General features: G+C 47.7%; 1 protein-coding gene across 5 annotated transcripts in view; it reads right to left on the bottom strand.

The window, feature by feature from the left end:
- The window catches only part of ARMH4 (armadillo like helical domain containing 4), a 776849-nt gene that overhangs the window by 113686 nt on the left and 644304 nt on the right, over positions 1-18859 (bottom strand). For all 5 annotated transcript variants that reach the window (XM_085626134.1, XM_085626132.1, XM_085626133.1 and 2 more), the window contains one exon: positions 10468-10499. In XM_085626134.1, the coding sequence (XP_085482260.1) occupies positions 10468-10499 (32 nt within the window). The remainder of the gene's footprint in view (positions 1-10467; positions 10500-18859) is intronic.

The following is an 18859-nucleotide window of genomic DNA, read 5'->3' as shown; positions in this document are numbered from 1 at the left end:
GTTTCACCCTGAAGGGTACTCTAGCAGACAGATCAACAGGACCTTGAACAAACTTCAACAACATCATCTCAAACTTAATTGCTCCCCTCACCATCAACTCCAAGGACTTGATACTACTCGACAACTTCAATTTCCACTTAGAAGACTCCATTGATCCCTCCTCCTCTGACCTCCTTGAAAGCCTGAACAACATTAGACTTTCCCAGCTCCACACAAACCCCAATCACATCACAGGACACGTCTTAGATCCTATTTTCGTCTCCGCCAATAACATTAAATACAACCCTGCATCACTGCTCACTTGGTCTGACAACTCCATCATACAATTCCAAATCTCCACACCGCAAGCCAAAGCACCCACCAACATCGACCTACCCATCCCAAACTAGAAACAAATAACATGAGCTCAACTGCGCAACACCTTCGAAATGGACCAATCCAACACCACCGACAACTTTGACAAGGATATCACCATCTTCAACCAGTGGATCAAGACCTTTGGAGACTCACTTGTACCCATCAAATTCATAAACATAGCAGAATATAGCAGAACAAACAGACAAGGAATCTGGTACACAGACGAGCTCCAGAACTCCAAAAGATATTGCAAGCAGCTGCAAAGGAAATGAAGATCCAACCATGAAGCCGAAGCAAGATAAATCTACAAGGCCATGCTCAAGCAATACCCATCATCTCCTGAGAGAAACTAAGAGAAGTGCCCTTACTGAACAGATTGAGGCTAGCTCCAAGAACTGCAAAGACATCTTATATACCATCAAGGATTACACCACCCCAGAGGCCACAGTCAACTCCATCACACTTTCTCAGGAACTCTATGACAACTTTTCCAACTTCTTTCACAGCAAAATCAAAAAGAGCTACAGTAACTTCGAAGAACAACCCAACCCCAAGGACATCCTCGCCAACCTGCCCATCACGAGCCATGACCCTCTCCGAACCAACTTGAGAACATTCCCGGAGGAAGACACCACTGTAATCAGGAGAACTGTCCACTCCAGGTCCCCAACTAACCCTTGCCCATCCCATGTACAAAATTGGAGGACTTCTGATCGGCAAAATCCACACTCTCATCATCAACTCCTCCATACTGTCTACCACCTTCCCTGAAGACAGGAAACAAACAGCAATCACGGCCCTCCTCAAAAAATCGTCGGCCGACCCCAGCGAGAAGAGCAAATTCTGTCCTTTTTCCCTGCTCCCATAACCAGCCAAAGTGATAGAGAAGACAATCAATCAACATCTCACCAACCACCTTAAACTCACAACCTACTCAACCACACCCAATTCGGTTTTCAAAGCAACTATAGCATGGAGAGAGCACCCATTGTTTCCGCAGATAAGATTGGCACCATACTGGACTGTGGAGAAACTGCTCCCCTTATACTGCTTGACCTCTCAGCTGCGTTAGATACGGTATCAGACTCCGCCTCATCAGAAGATTGCAAGACAAAGGTATCCAAAGCCTGACCCTCACTGGATATGCTTCTTCCTCACAGGAAGAACACAGATATTCAGACTCCCACTCTACACACCAAAACACCCAGGGTTAATCACTCAGGACAACCCTATTTAACATTTACATGAGACCACTTGCTGACATCATCAGAGCACATGGCATCTCTATCCTTTCTACGACAATGACACCCAACTCATTTCAGCAATGTCCGACAAGTTCACCACCACTAGAACCACCCTCACTGAATGCATGATCAACATAGTAGAGTGGGTGAAAACCACAGCCTGAAATGGGACTTCGAAAAGAAGGAAGTGTTGATCTTCTGAAAAAGGAACTCCAGCTGGTGGCCTTCAGAACTTGACTCCACATGAAAAAACCTGGGAATCATCTTAGATGACAAACTCAACATGACAGCACAGATAAACACATTCAGCTCATTTGCTTCGCATGCTTTGAAAAATCTCAAATGGATTCCCAGGAATTCCAGGCATACCACTTCTTAAGCCCTCATCACAATCAGACTAAACTAGGGCAACACACTGTACACCTGAATCTCTAACTACCTCCTTGCCCACCTTCAGTCTATCCAGAATAATGCACTCCACACCTCAGAGAGCTCCACTGGCTGCCTATACACAAACACGGCTGAAATGCCAGAAACCGGCCCTAGGAAGCTTGTTTCCGGTCCAGGGAAGACATGGCTTGGCAGTTCAGGCTGGACTGTTCCCATGAGGCACAGGGTCAGACTGATTTGCATATGGCCATGTCTGAACTGGGGTGGCAGAGTGGGCTAAAGAACGGTGATGGATTAAACCCAGATCAGTTGACTGGGGGTGAGTGCTTGCAATGTTCAACACTCCGTCCATCATTTCCTTTGGTTTTTGCTTTGTTCGCCATAAGTTGGCAGGGTATGCTCAGACGTGAGTCCCTTGCTCACTTTGCCACTGGATTCAAGCAAGCCTGTCTGAAGACGGCTGAAATGCCAGAAACCGGTCCTAGGAAGCTTGTTTCCGGTCCAGGGAAGACATGGCTTGGCAGTTCGGGCTGGACTGTTCCCATGAGGCACAGGGTCAGACTGATTTGCATATGGCCATGTCTGAACTGGGGTGGCAGAGTGGGCTAAAGAACGGTGATGGATTAAACCCAGATCAGTTGACTGGGGGTGAGTGCTTGCAATGTTCAACACTCCGTCCATCATTTCCTTTGGTTTTTGCTTTGTTCGCCATAAGTTGGCAGGGTATGCTCAGACCTGAGTCCCTTGCTCACTTTGCCACTGGATTCAAGCAAGCCTGGCTGAAGACGGCTGAAATGCCAGAAACCGGTCCTAGGAAGCTTGTTTCCGGTCCAGGGAAGACATGGCTTGGCAGTTCGGGCTGGACTGTTCCCATGAGGCACAGGGTCAGACTGATTTGCATATGGCCATGTCTGAACTGGGGTGGCAGAGTGGGCTAAAGAACGGTGATGGATTAAACCCAGATCAGTTGACTCGGGTGAGTGCTTGCAATGTTCAACACTCCGTCCATCATTTCCTTTGGTTTTTGCTTTATACACAAACACTGCCAATTAAATCTCTTGTATGGAATCATGTTGGGCTTTACACAACATGGGCTCAGCAGGCCATAATAAGTATACACAACAGTGATGGATGGAATGCTTAAATAAATCTCAGTCACTGGTAATCAGTCGGGCCGCATCCAAAACCCAACACTATTTTGCACACCATACCACCTCAGTTTGGACCCAACTATACGGAAATCAGTCTTGACCCTGCTCCAATTTGAATAGTCAGCCTGAAATACCAAGCCACGTTTTCCCTGAACCGCAACACAAGCAACCCAGGACCGGTTTCGCTCTAGTTATGGACTCATCAGTCGGGTACAGCTTGGTTCCACCAACACAGTGTGCACAGGACTCACGTCTGGGCATACCCATCCCACTTAGAGTGACACAATAAGTATACAAAACAGAGATGGATGGAATCCTTGAATTAGGCTCAGCCACTGGTAATCACTTTGGCCGCCTCCCAAGCCACTGTTATTTTGCACTCTATGTCACCTCAGTTTGGACCCAGCTATATGCAAATCACTTTTAACCCTGCTCCAATAGAAACCGTCCAGCCCAAACTGCCAAGCCAGGTCCTCCCTGAACTGGAACACAAGCAACCCATGAATGGTTTCGCCCTAGTTATGGGCTCATCAGCTGGGTACATCTTGGTTCCACTGCCACAGTGTGCACAGGACCCATGTCTGGGCATGCCCAACCCACTTAGGGCGACACAATAAGTAAAAACAACAGTTGATGGACAGAATGCAGAACAATGTCATACATTCACCCCAGTACTGAGATCTGGGCCTAAATCCATCGTTTTTTTGCTCACCATGCTGTTCCAGTTTGAACCCAGCCATATGCAAATCAGTCTTGACCCTGTGCCTCATAGGTACAGTCCAGCCCGAACTGCCAAGCCAGGTCCTCCCTGGACTGGAAACAAGCATCCTAGGACCGGTTTCGGGGTTTCACCCCTCTTCAGCCAGGATAGTTTGATTCCAGTGGCATGGAGAGCACGGGACCCACGTCTGGGCATACCCTTCCCACTCGGGTGACAAATGCAAAAACAACAGTTGATGGACAGAATGCAGAACAAAGACACAATAAGTATACAAAACAGTGATGGATGGAATACTTGAATTAGTCTCAGCCACTGGTAATCAATCGGGCAGCATCCCAATCCAACTCTATTTTGCACACCCTGTCACCTCAGTTTGGACCCAGCTAAATGGAAATCAGTCTTGACCCTGCTACAACTCGAACAGTCAGCCCAAAATACCAAGCCAAGTTTTCACTAAACCGGAACACAAGCAACCCACAACCGGTTTCGCCCTAGTTATGGACTCATCAGTCAGGTACAGCTTGGTTCCACTGGCACAGTGTGCACAGGACCCATGTCTGATGCAAAAACAACAATTGATGGACAGAATGCAGAACAATGTCATACATTCACCCCAGTACAGAGATCTGGGCCTAAATCCATCGTTTTTTTGCTCACCATGCTATTCCAGTTTGAACCCAGCCATATGCAAATCAGTCTTGACCCTGTGCCTCATGGGAACAGTCCAGCCCGAACTGCCAAGCCAGGTCTTCCCTGGACTGGAAACAAGCATCCTAGGACCGGTTTCTGGGTTTCACCCCTCTTCAGCCAGGATAGCTTGATTCCAGTGGCATGGAGAGCACGGGACTCACGTCTGAGCATACCCGTCCCACTCGGGGTGACAAATGCAAAAACAACAATTGATGGACAGAATGCAGAACAATGTCATACATTCACCCCAGTACAGAGATCTGGGCCTAAATCCATCGTTTTTTTGCTCACCATGCTATTCCAGTTTGAACCCAGCCATATGCAAATCAGTCTTGACCCTGTGCCTCATGGGAACAGTCCAGCCCGAACTGCCAAGCCAGGTCCTCCCTGGACTGGAAACAAGCATCCTAGGACCGGTTTCTGGCTTTCACCCCTCTTCAGCCAGGATAGCTTGATTCCAGTGGCATGGAGAGCACGGGACTCACGTCTGAGCATACCCGTCCCACTCAGGGTGACAAATGCAAAAACAACAATTGATGGACAGAATGCAGAACAATGTCATACATTCACCCCAGTACAGAGATCTGGGCCTAAATCCATCGTTTTTTTGCTCACCATGCTATTCCAGTTTGAACCCAGCCATATGCAAATCAGTCTTGACCCTGTGCCTCATGGGAACAGTCCAGCCCGAACTACCAAGCCAGGTCCTCCCTGGACTGGAAACAAGAATCCTAGGACCGGTTTCTGGGTTTCACCCCTCTTCAGCCAGGATAGCTTGATTCCAGTGGCATGGAGAGCACGGGACTCACGTCTGAGCATACCCGTCCCACTCGGGGTGACAAATGCAAAAACAACAATTGATGGACAGAATACAGAACTATGTCATACATTCAGCCCAGTACAGAGATCTGGGCCTAAATCCATCGTTTTTTTGCTCACCATGCTATTCCAGTCTGAACCCAGCCATATGCAAATCAGTCTTGACCCTGTGCCTCATGGGAACAGTCCAGCCCGAACTGCCAAGCCAGGTCCTCCCTGGACTGGAAACAAGCAGTCTAAACTGGGGTGGCGTAGTGGGCAAAAGAACGATGGATTTAACCCAGATCTCTTGACTGGGGAGAATGTCTGCATTGTCAGCATTCCGTCCATCATTTGTTTGTTGTAACGCTTTTCGCCCTAAGTGGGATGGGTATTCCCAGACGTGGGACCCATGCTCACTACGCCACTGGAGTCAAGCTATCCTGGCTGATGACGGCTGATAGCCAGAAACCGGTCCTAGGATGCTTGATTCCGGTCCAGGGAAGACATGGCTTGGCAGTTCGGGCTGGACTGTTCCCATGAGGCACAGGGTCAAGACTGATTTGCATATGGCCATGTCTAAACTGGGGTGGCGTAGTGGGCAAAAGAACGATGGATTTAACCCAGATCTCTTGACTGGGGGAGAATGTCTGCATTGTCAGCATTCCGTCCATCATTTGTTTGTTGTAACGCAAGACCCATGTCTGGGCATACCCATCCCACTTAGAGTGACACAATAAGTATACAAAACAGAGATGGACGGAATGCTTGAATTAATCTCAGCCACTGGTAATCACTTCAGGCCGCACCCCAATCCATCACTATTTTGCACACTATGCCACCTCAGTTTGGACCCAGCTATATGCACATCAGTCTTGAACCTGCTCCAATCGGAACAGTCCAGCACAAACTGGTGAGTCAGGTCCTCACTGAACTGAACGCAAGCAACCCAGGACTGGTTTCATCCTAGTTTGGGGCTCATCAGCCAGGTATAGCTTGGTTCCAGTGACACAGGGTGCAGGAGACCCACATCTGGGCATACCCATCCCACTTAGGACAACACAATAAGTAAACAAAGCTGTGGTGGATTGAATGCTTGAATTAATCTCAGCCACTGGTAATCACTCAGGCCGCATCCCAATCCATCCTTATTTAGCACACCATGCCACCTCAGTTTGGACCCAGCTGTATGTAAATTAGTCTTGACCCTCCTACAATAGAAACAGTCCAGCCCAAACTGCCAAGCATACCTTAAAACCTGCCTTCACTTCCACCAACCCACTCACTCTCACTCGCGCACACCCTTGGAACCACAAAAGCAGAACAGGATGTCTAGCTTTCCCACACATCGAACCCAAAGCCTGGAATTACCTCTCTCTCTCATTAGGGCCTCCCCCTCACTTCTTGAATTTTTTAGAAAAAAGCTGAAGACCTGGCACTTCAAATAATTACCCGCGGCCAACTCACACACCACTCCTGCAGACCCACACCTCTACACCTGCTCCAGCACCTGGATACTCTACCGGGTGATAAGCTGCGATTTACAAATCCAGCTAACATAACATATAGCATCATCAGTGTCCATAATTCCAATCAAGAATTTGAAAGCTTATAGTCAATCCTTGTTCCGGTCTGCCTGATCTGTATGCAGCAAAAACATGTCAAAAATGATAGACAGAAGTTGGTTCAATTAATGACATCAGAAAGAAAAATATAAGTAAATGGCCACGAGAGGACTTGTGGCACAGTGATTTTTAGATCTAGCCTAAATACGGATTTAGCTATCTGCTATCAAAGACCAAAATAAACACAGATTTGGCTTCCGGTTAGGCTTTTGCTCACTGCTGAATGCTTTCTTTTCTCTCTTAGTTCAGTGCTCCTTATTCATTTTCTTGTTCTGCCTTTTCTTGTGTTTGTCTTCTTTATTGCTTTTCAGATTGGATGAATTGTGTCTGATATCAGGGAACTATTTTTCAATTGGTGTTTCTCTTCACATCCCAACCCTGACACTCACTCTAGACTCAGAGGTCTTCAAACTGTGGGGCACTCCTCCCTGGGTTTCCGTGGCTGCATTCCCAGGGGGTCACGAATGTCTCAGTAATGACTTGTAAATCTTGCAAATGAAGATGGCCTGGAAGCGGGAACTTGTTTCTTTGTCCCGTTTCCAAGGTTATCTTCATTTGCATGCAGCCAGAGGGAATTTTAAAAAAGCATGGGAACTGTGATTTTAAGTGTCATGAGGCAAAGGTCAGTCAGTGTGGTGGCAGGGTCAATTATCGACATACAAAGAACTCAAGAGCTGGTTTGATGTGTTTTTTTTTTACTTCATATAAAATAAGGCACGCACTTTAGATGAAAAATAAATGGAAATAAATCAGTGGGACAGGCCCTTTTAAAGGATGAAATCTCAGTTGGTGCAATCACTGCAGATGTCTGTGTTTGTGACCAGAGAGTCACAGAATTTAATCCTGCTTGGTGCAGTGAGGAATAGTGACTTTTTTGAGGTCGAGCATGGGCAGCGCACGCACTGCTCTGCGAGGCATGCTGTATTCAGGTATGGACTTGAAGCTCTGCCCACTCTCCGCCCATAACTTTCATTGGCTTGTGTCACTGTCCTTTGTAAACTGTAGCTTTTCATTGGTCTATAGGCTTAGTAGTCCCTCCTTAGTACTGCCTTGTCTCATCTTGTAAGTACCCATAAAAACTGGCCCTCTTACTTGTGTTGTTACTCGATAGGGTTTAATTACGGCCTCCAAGCACTATTTCTTTAAATGGGTTTCACCTGCCTGCTGTTGCAGGCAAGACACGCTCTCTCCTAACGCTTTATTATAAATATTTCTAATAGCATGGCATGCCACAGTGGCGGCTGCGCCTTTGTTTTTATTTGCGACGGCCAAAGCTGCTGCATGTTTTTTTCCCCTATTTATTAATTTTTTGGGTATTGTTTAGAAGCGCCCCACGCTTTCACAGTAAACAAGTCTGTGCCATTTTCTTTAGACCAGCTGCGTCTAAAGAAAGACCAGCGGAAGCTATTAAAGTGAGACCATGGTATGGGGTGCTTTTTTTGTAAAAGCGCTCCATACCGCGCTTTCACTTTAATAGCAGTCGCAGACCTTTCTTTAGACGTGGCTCGTCTGAAGAATGGGGTGCGGTCTCCATTAACGTGAAAGCGCGGCATGGGGCGCTTTTACAAAAAAAGTATTTGAAATGCAATAGGTCTCGCATTTGCGAGAGTTTAAGCTTTTGTAACTTACAATGCTAATAGCTCAAACTCGTAAATATGAGACCTACTGCATTGCAAGTGCTTGCTTTTATAATGTTGCAAGGTCCCTATCTTTGGCAGAAAGCACTGTGAATGTGTCATTATTTTAAAATGTCATTACACACAGCTTAAGACAGGCTGCAGCAAAATGATTTAGGCCCAGATTTGTAATGTGATATAAAGTTGACGCAAAATATGTTGGTATTTACAATCCAGCGCAAATCAGGATTTGCACTGGATTGTACCAAAAGTAATGCAAGACTGCTTAGCACCACTCTAGGAACCAGATTTACTGCTTTGGAACAGGTTTGCGTTACTTTTGCAATGCAAACCCAGCGCAAAGTGATAGGATGGGATTTACTATTCAGAGCAAGGCAAGATTTGCATAAGATAGTTTCCCAAAGTAGGGCAAAGTTTTGCTACATGCTTCCTTGCATTACTTTGCATCAAGGGGGCGTTCCATGAGTAGCCCATGGGCGTCTTTACAAAAACGGACATAAAGCTTGCTAGCATTATAGCAGAGGGAACCCTTGCTGCAGAGTGGACAACTTGTGGGAGCCATTTTTTTTTCTGAAAGGGATAGAGATAATGTGTCAAGACTGGAGTGATGGCCAGGCATGGTGGGGAAGAGGTGAAAGAGGCACACGAGACAGACTGCTACTCAGGGATGCAGCTATCATTAGTGAAGCAGGCAGTGCTGCATTGGGGCCAAGGAGAGTGAGGGGCTGACAACACCCCCAATTATGGAGAGATGTGTTTGTTGCTCTTTTCCTGTTTTTGGCTCAAGCCTTTACTCTTTTATAAGTCTCACGTTACTGTGTATTATGAGCTACAGAAAAAGTACCCCTGAAATGGTCTCGCAAACCCAAAGCCCTGTGCTCAGCCTTGCCTCTCCAGTACCTGCCATAAAGTTTTGGAGGGAGGCCCGACTTTAAAATATTTACCTTAGGAAAGCTCAGTGCAACAGGATTTGAAGACCTCTGCTCATTCATTCTTTGCTGCTCTATTTTTTTTCTTTCTTTATTTTTCAATGTAATTGCTTTGGCAAGGGCCTAGCAGCTGCCCACTGCCCCTGGGAATCTTGCTTCTTCTTCTTTGTGCTGTAACATGTGTATACCTTTTTCTTAACTTATAGTTCTAAAATCCCTGTCAGCCATCATAGGATAATAAATTTGAGTTTCAAAAAACATACCAAAATGGCCACTGCTGATTCGCAACACATGCACACACATCGGCCACCATCTCGGAAGGCGTTTTTTTTATTGGAGAAACCACTTCAAGATTGCGTATGCATGTCTCGTAATGTACCATTCGCCATCTTGAAATAACTTTCCTCCTAAATAATAACAATTTGATGATGGCCCCCTATGTGTGTCCATACGTATGCACGCATTGTGGGACACGAGTGCCTATCTTGAAATATTTTTTCTCGTAAATAAAAACCATAGCAAGTCAGCCACCCATACATGTGCATGTCTCATAACACACCACCAGCGAAATCGAAGTGCGAAAGAAGTCAAGTATTGCCAAAATCAATAGCCCTCGAATTGCTTATTAAAGGCAAAATATATGGGCTTTGCCAGTTATTGTTTTATTAGTAAGTATTCTTCTGGTTCAAACACAACCAAAAAGTAAGTGCAGAGTTTAAAAATAAATAAATGAAAGGGCAGTGAATTGGGTATATAAAAGTAACCTTAGTGAGACAATGTCATCCCAGCTGCTTAGAAGCTGTGGAAATTCAAAACATTTATAAACATACACTGAAAGACAGAAACACATTCAAGAAATAATTTTTTTCAATGCAAATGGAGAACGAAAAGGCGACGTTTGGGAAAGGATAGAAAAGGGTCTTACCTTGTCCTTCAGTCTCTCCATCCAGTTTCTTACTAGAAAATAGAAAAACACCGTGATTAAAACGAAATACATTATAATAATATATCATTCTATTATCACATTATTTAAAAAAGTAAATATTTATGTCAGCGTTTTTAAAGCATGAAAGTACATGTAAGAAAAAAGGTTTTCACCATCTGCTGTAATACCATTTTTAAATTACGTCCCACGTGTGTTAATGTTCACATTAGACACACATCCTGAAAACAATGTGGTAAAAATGGAGGTAAGGTTGTATTGCATGCATTTTTATTCAGCTATGTCATTGTTTAGAAACTTTCTACATTCACTAAGTAATCTTCAGTTGTAACCAAACCTCCGAAATCCTGAAATTTGCTAAAAGTATCTACACAACCGTAACTCTCACCACCATGAGCTGTGCATGGCGTCACAGATAACTTCCCAATGACATCATTGCTAGCCTACAACCTACACAACAGCGCTCCCAAAACCAGATATCATTAGACCCTGACAAAGAGGCATCCTGTCACATGAAGGTTAATTAATCGATAAGTCTTAATATGGACCCAATAAATATAACCCACTATAACAACATAGGGGCTGTTATCCCTCTGAACTTAACCACTTCCTTCGACACATAAACCTAACTACCTAACTCCCTGGGCAAGATAGGCATGGTCATCCAGAGCTAAGGTCTCACTTAGATTGCATTCTTTCTGACTTAGACATAACAACGAGTAAACATATTACTGTAATATATGGTGTAACCAAAGTTTTCCTCCCTGACCCTCAAACTAATAATCTACAACGGCACACAGATCAATTTCACCAGATATAGACCACCATCTTCTGGCATCCCCAACATACTCAACTGTTTCCAAAAGGGCAGTCTTATAATAAGGCACAAACCCATCCCAGACAACACCATCATTATCGTAGTTGGCGGCCTATCTATGACCCATCCCTGTCTCTCAGTTTTAACTCACTAACATGGCCTTCTGCCCCACCCTGGGCATACGTAGGCCAGTTCGAAACCTAGGTGTGATCACATCAATAAGTACTCCAAACATGATGCCTTCATCTACAAACTTGATGTTCCCTCAAACCTAAACTGGTCTACTCTCAAAGCCTGCAGACAATGGTTGTCTTGATACTTTCCTTTCCCATGTGGAGTACACACTTTTACTTTTTCAATCTTGCCAGATTTTTACTACACATCTCTGTGTCTTGCTACGATCACACTGCCTAATGTTTATACAGTGTATTAGATTCAAGACCATCTACAACACACCATAATAAAGGCCCAGAATTTCTAAAGAACAGTAAGTCAAAATGTCACCCCAACTAGTCACTGAGAAACATAGAAAAATGCAAATGAAACAGCAAGATGCTTTCCTGGAGATACAGCAGTAGGGAGATGTCAAAAACAAATGGAGGTGAGGGCAAGGGTACTCAGAGACAAGGTGAGGGGCGGCCCAGGATATGCGAGGACAGGAAATTATATTGGCCGGGCATAACCCCCACACTGCGCCCACTCCAGCATGGCACGCAACCCTCTTAGATATGTACATCTAATCAGACAGACAACACATGATGTCATTTTTTGGTCGATGTTGGCCATATTTTTATTACCATTACATGCATAGTCATCTTTTCTCACCATTCCCTGGTCATAATAGTATGAACCTGGTCATAAATCATTATTGTGAACTGTCATACATTGGGTGTCATAACTCATTTGCTTTGCCTGTCATAAATCATTTGCCTCTCATAAATCATTTGCACATCATAGAATCGTAAATAACCCTGACAGATCGTTATTCCACTCTTTTGCAGGCGTATCTAATTTCTTACCACTTTTGAGGTCATAAAATTGTTCTGTTGGTTTCCTCGCCCCTTGCGTTTGGGGGATAGTCTCTAACCGGAGTTAGGCCCCAACTCGCTACCTTGATAGTGTCTGGCGGGGTCTGGGCTGCGAGCACCGTTGATGTTTGCAACCCCCTTTTGTCAGGCCTACTCACCCTGCCGTAAGGCATCCCAAAGTGAGTGGTCCTCCTCCTACACACCGCCCTGTCAGTGTGCGTCCATAAACAACCATTGTACCTCCTCTTATCTGCCACGGCGTCAGAGAGGCTAACTTCTTCCTTCGGCTCCCCCCCTGATTTGTTTGTATTTATTCTTTCCGTAGTCTAAAAAAAAGTTTTTTTAGGTGCAGCCTGCCAATGCCATTGTGCCCCACAAGTTGTCCCAAAACACCTGCATTCCTTCTTCCGGTAGGGGAACCCCATCTTGCCCATAAAGCTCCAGGTGGCCTGGGTTGATGAGGCCATGCCTGATGCTCTCTAGGCCATTGGTCTCATAAACTTGGCTTACTGCAATGTTCAACTTCCTCCTCGGGTTTTCAACCGCCTTGTGTGAGTCGGCCCCACGCCACATCAGCCTGATGATCAACTCAGACCATATGATGGTAGTGCTCCCGAAGACGCAAGACGCCTCAGTTAAATCCACCTGGATGGCCTGGAGGAGCTCTTTCCTCCCCCGCTGAGCAAGGTCATTCCCCCCAAGGTGTATTATCAAGATGTCCGACTGCCATGCCGCTTCCGCCTGTAATTCCTCCACTACTGCTGGCAGCTGCTTCCATCTCATCCCTGGGCGACCCCACCATCGGACACACGTGTTGACTGGCCTGCCCTTCTGCTTGTGGCCTCCGCGCTGCCACCATGAGTGCATCCGAGATACAAACGAGTGGCCCACCACCCATACCAGTCGCAGACATTTCCCTGCTGAGGCTATAAGCACAATGTCAGGAGACCGTGCGATCCTGAGGCTGTGACCCCACGCGCCCCCGTCTCCATGTTGCTAGGCCCTTCTACAACAGCTAGGGTCTCACATAAGTCCTATATGCCTTAGACCGCCACTTGCCGATGGCCTTGATCCCTGCCTTGGTCATCCCATTTTGGGCTGCGAGGTCGCTGCCCCGATCCTAAATGAATGTGAGCCAAAGGCGGTTGGTGGGAGCCCTGCTCTGCTCAGGGCTTGGCGCATGACCGCAGTGACCGCAGTGACCTGAAATTTACTTAAGAGATTCTCATCTCTATGACTGAACAGTGCGCCTTTGTCAATTGGTTGTGCCGCTATGTAAGGAGGCAGCAGACTGCGCAAAATCTGGGGTCCTCGATGCACTGCAGCCTTACCACTGCCCCTTTGCCGACCTGGTCCATTTTTGACCGTCTCAGCAGAAGCTCAACCTCTGCCACTCCGGGTTTGACAAAAGACACACAATTGATGGACGGAATGCAGAACAAATCAAAACATTCAACCCAGTCAAGAGATCTGCTGCCAGTAGGCAACGCACCGCCGGTCTGTCTTTGATGGGGCTATGAGCTCGCTGAGTCTAAATGCCCCAAAGGATGCTCTAGCGAAGGCAGCCTTGAACAGGTTGAGCTCAAACATGTCCCTTGGTATCACTCCCAGTGTGTCCATGAGCAGGGTTAATCTTCTGAAGTCAATTGGTCTTCAGGTGTTCATTGTTACCCCCTCAGAGCTGCTTTAATGTAGTGAGAGGCGGTGGGATCCCGACCAGTGACTATTTTGGAGAAGTGTGCTATTGCTGACAGGTGGGCCTGCGCCAAGGATCTTGACTTTTGTTTGCAAATGCCCACTGAATGAACTGCTCAACAGCCCTAATTGTCTCGCCTGTATCTCCCAATGTCTGGGTTTTCCCTATTTCCATAACTGTTCCTGCGTAAATCCAGTAGCACTTGGCTGCTTTAGGGGTGAGGGCCTGTTTCACTAGTACCGACAAGTCCATCCTGCCAGGGCCCCTTAATCCTCTGAGAAGGAGGTCATATCCCATTCCAACCCCAATGCCAGCTCCCTGAATCTGCTCATCTGTGCGCGTGAAAGGGCGTCCGCCACTGTGTTCTCCACCCCTAGTACATGGCATGCCTTCAGCTCTATGTTCCCCTTCAACTGCAATTCAACCAATCGGCGCATTAGTCTCAGCATGTTGGGACACCTGGCTGTGCCTCTGTTGATTGCCTGTACTATCCCTTTGTTATATGACCAAAGCGGAAGCTTCATGTTCCTCAATTTTTGCTTCCAGACTGAGAGGGCCACTACAATCGGGAACAGCTCCAGAAATGTGACGTTGCTGGTGATGCCCTGATTATGCCAGCTGTCTGGCAATTGCCCTGCACACCACTTGACACCCAGGACTGCCCCTAAGCCTGTGCTGCCTGCATCGTCCATGAACAGGGCTATCTGCCTGGCTGTCACCCAGCCCTCTCTCCATATCAGGACCCAATTGAAATCTGTTAGTAATGTGTCCCACATGATCAGGTTGTGTTTGACACCCACCCCCAGCCTGGTGGTGTTTATGTGTGAGCCCGGCTGTTAGCTATGTTAGTCGCCTGGCAAAGACCCTGCCAGCGGGGATTGCTCTGGCTGCAAAGTTGAGCGTGTCAATCAGCCGCTGTAATTCGCGGAGTGTATGCCTTCTCCCTGACGCACAAACATTTTCTCTCTTCCCTGAATTCCTTTACTTTCTCCTCGGGCAGCCTGGACATTCCTGCGACTGAGTCTAGCTCAATCCCTAAAAATGTGAGGTTGTTTGTGGGACCCACTGTCTTTTCCGCTGCTATTGGTACCCCTAACTCCCCTGTTAACTCTTGAAATGCAGCCAGGGTATTGCCACACTCCGCTGACCTGGCGGGACCTACCAACAGGAAGTCATCCAGGTAGTGCAGCTTACCCCCAGTAGGGTGACGGTCATGCACGGCCCATTCGCGGAAGGTGCTGAATAGTTCAAAGTACGCGCAGGGCACTGCACACCCCATTGGCATCGCTTTGTCAAAATAAGTTGCCCCTTCCCACTGGTACCCAACAGCTGGAAGCTAACCAGGTGAACCGGGAGGAGACGGAATGCAGACTCAATGTCCGCTTTTGCCATGAGGGCTCCCTGGCCTGACCACCCTTACTAAGTCGATGGCATCATCCACCGTTGCGTAAACCACTAAATATGCCTCTGAGCTGATCCCACTGTTAACTGACTCACCCTCCGGGAAGGAGATGTGGTGAATGAGTCTGAACTGACCTGCCTCCTTCTTGGGAACTACCCACAAAAGGGAAATCACCAATCCCTTCGGAACCGCAACAGGTAGGGGGCCCTCTATCCTCCCCATGGATGTTTCTTTCTCAATTTTTTGGTGCACCACATCTGGGTGCTGTAGGGCTGATTTGAAGCTCTTTATGCTGCCTGTGGGTATGGGACCCACAAATGGATTAACAAAACCTTCCTCTAAGCCCTTTCACCAGCAGTGCTGCACCCTTCTTATCATGATATTTGTTAGCTAGCCGCCTGAATTGGAGTGTGTTAATGGGGGACTCAGCTAACCGGTAACTGTTCCCTTCTTTTCATCCCCTAACACCTCATGTGCCTGTATCACTGCCTTTTCGTTTTCTCTTTCTTGTCCCCTCACTGCTCCTTCTTGCGTCTACACACTGCTGCAGGATGTCCCCACTCACAAATGGAGCATATGTGCTGGAATTTGCAAGAGCCCCCCCCAAATGCACTCATTAGAATTGTACTTCCAGCAGATGGTACCCGGCACGTTGGTGGGTGGCGGTTTCCAGCTACTGTGCATTTTGGGTCAAGAAATGACCTGCCCTTTCCTTTGTAAAACGATCCCTGAAAGGGATGCTCGCTCTTCCCTGTCCAAGTTCTGACCTCCTTTGCTACCATCATTTTGTAAATGAAGCCAGAAACATCCTCCTCATTCCATTCCATTTCAGGGTGTGTCTGCATTTTTAGACGAAAGCCCTTGTCATATTTCAGCCATGCATTCCCTGGGAATTGTCTCTGCACCCCATGAATATTGGCTTCATACAGCCAGAGGTCTGTTGCGTTGTGTGGGAATTTTCTAACTATAATGCAGGCCATGATTCAAAATGCATCTAAGCAGTTCTCAAATTTCCATTCTTTTCTCTCCCTTATCCTTTCCCTCCAATCCTCCTCTTTTTTATCACACACCGTCGGGTCCAGCCCGTGTAATTGTATCTCTAACAAAATAAAAATATAGATGAATTCTTTCCTCTATATTCTTTCTTTTACCGCTAAGGGGATAAGGCTTGCCAGCCCAGTGGCCCTCGTAGTGAGCGATGCGGGGCCTGGTGATGGCCTAGTGTATGTATCTGGTGGTTGGCCTGATCTCCCTGGGTTGTTCACTCTGCCTGCGCTGCCCCATGCCGCTATGGGGGACCCCATTCCCCCACCTATCTCCTGCGTAACCTGGTTACCCACCTGCCTGGGGTCAGCTGACCCTGTCTGTTGTATCTGTAAGCGCTCCTGCAGGGAGCTGCCTGGGCCCATTAGGTGCCATGGTAGCCCGATACCCCCCTTGAGGCGGGGTGCCCTCTGTGCCCAGCCCCTGCACGCCCAAGACATTGAACATCAAAAGTGCAAATGATTTCAAGCATTCCTGGGCTATCGCACCAATATGCTCACCACTTGTTGCTGTGCTGCTGGTCTCTCTGCTGGGCCTTGCGATCACCGGTATGGCTAGTGGCGGCAGACTGTCCCTCCTGCACCATTTCTTGGCCGCCGCCTTCCTTGGTGCTCGAGTTGCGGCCCTCTGCCTCTTCAATGGAGTGGCCAATGTCTTCGGTGGCTGGTTACTTGAACCTCTGCTGGTATCCTGGTCCAGGTGCGACTGCAGCCAGCTGGTCCCATGCACCTCTGATCCCGCACTGATCTGCCGCAATAATTCCCCTAACTCTCTTGGTTGTTCCCCTCCTTTCCGGTTCGTCATCCTGTGTGCCCCTCTGTTTCCTTCTTCTCCTTTTTATTTTTGTTCAGCAGGGTGCTGTCGCCGTCCTTAGTTAACTGCAGTGTTTCCGCAATCTGGCAATTATTTCCACACCCTTTAGGCTAACTAGAGGCCTGCCATTGCCGAGATGGCTACAGGCGGCAGGTCCTTGGACACATTGCTTGTGGTAGGGTGATTAATATGGAATTGGACCATATGTAGGGGAATAACCACTCTTAAAAGTTATGGTCTGGAAAAGCAGCGTTCCCAACTAAAAGACCCCTGTATCCTTGAAGCCGAGTAGCTTAATGGGTCAGTTACACCCTGAACGGCAAAGAAACGTGTCAGTAATGGTTCGGCCCACCCCCTGCCCTCGCTCCTCCGCTTCCACTCTCGCAGCACGGCTGTTCGGGAGCTGAACTGCCACTTGATCCCTCAAGGAAGGAGGGAGGGACGGCAAAGACCGAAGGTGAGCCGTACCATGCAGAAAGTCAGTTACAGTCCGCAACCAACCCACCGCTGTTGGACCAGCCCTCAAACCAAGCCAGGGATCCACCGCTTGGGAAGGAGCCAGCGATGCACTCTTTGTGCAGAGCTCAACCCAGTCGGAGCGGCAGAGGCACACCTCAACTCTCTGTGGCACCACCTGCTCCACTGGCTCTGCAATTTCGACGCTTTGCCATCGATTGCTCCGAACTCCGTAGCACTGGGGCCCTACAGCGCTCACCTGTCAGCTTCTCCGCTACTCCGCTGTCCCAAAGTCGGTTCTCATGGAGATTGGGAGCTCGTACAGCACCTACGTTGCCCCGGGCGATCCTCCATTGCCCCGCATCTGTGATGCCTCAGCTCATTTCCACCTGACTGCCAGTCAACGCCTTGACTCCGACTGCCTATCCACTCGAAAATACCGCTGCGCCGCTCCCCAGCTTTACGATGAAAAGTAATGAGCTGCAGTGTGGCGAGCGGTGCCTTATAACCCCTCCCACAATTTTCCCGCCAGTGAACGTGGTTGCTCCCCATTGGGGGGGTTCCAAAATCACATGGCCCACCCATGGGCCAGGTGACTCAGCATCTCTCTGGCGCAAATTTTGCACAAGAGGGGTAGCCCCTCCCACTTCGGGGTGCTTCTTAGCAGCCCAAGCAGAATCCTTCCAGGGCTACAGCATCTGTTATGGCGCCGGCCCTCAAGGCCCCCTTCGGGTGCGGCCTCTGCAAAAGGGGATGCATTAGGTCAAAAGAAGGAAAAACATTATGATAAAGGGCAAGGATGGCATTTGATCAGGACTTCATGGGATCAGGGATCAGGGAGATATAGTGGCAGGGAGCTGAGGGCCAGAATATCACAGGTACAGGGAGGCTCATAGACTTGTGAGACAAAGGAACGATGATACATAGGAACAAAGTGGCATGTAAAACAAAAATGCATAGTCAGGGAGAAAAGTGAGGGGAATGGAAAATGAGAAGCATAGGTACACGCGGAAATGGGGATGTTAGAACAGGGACAGGGAGATACAAGGGCATAGATATTGGGAAACTGAGAAACACAGGTGAAAGAAAAAACAAGGAGAAGGGGAGCTTGAGAGCCA

The sequence above is a fragment of the Triturus cristatus genome, chromosome 9 (assembly GCF_964204655.1).
Source record: "Triturus cristatus chromosome 9, aTriCri1.1, whole genome shotgun sequence".
NCBI classification, from domain to species: domain Eukaryota; kingdom Metazoa; phylum Chordata; class Amphibia; order Caudata; family Salamandridae; genus Triturus; species Triturus cristatus.
This window is presented reverse-complemented; position numbering and strand designations above follow the sequence as displayed.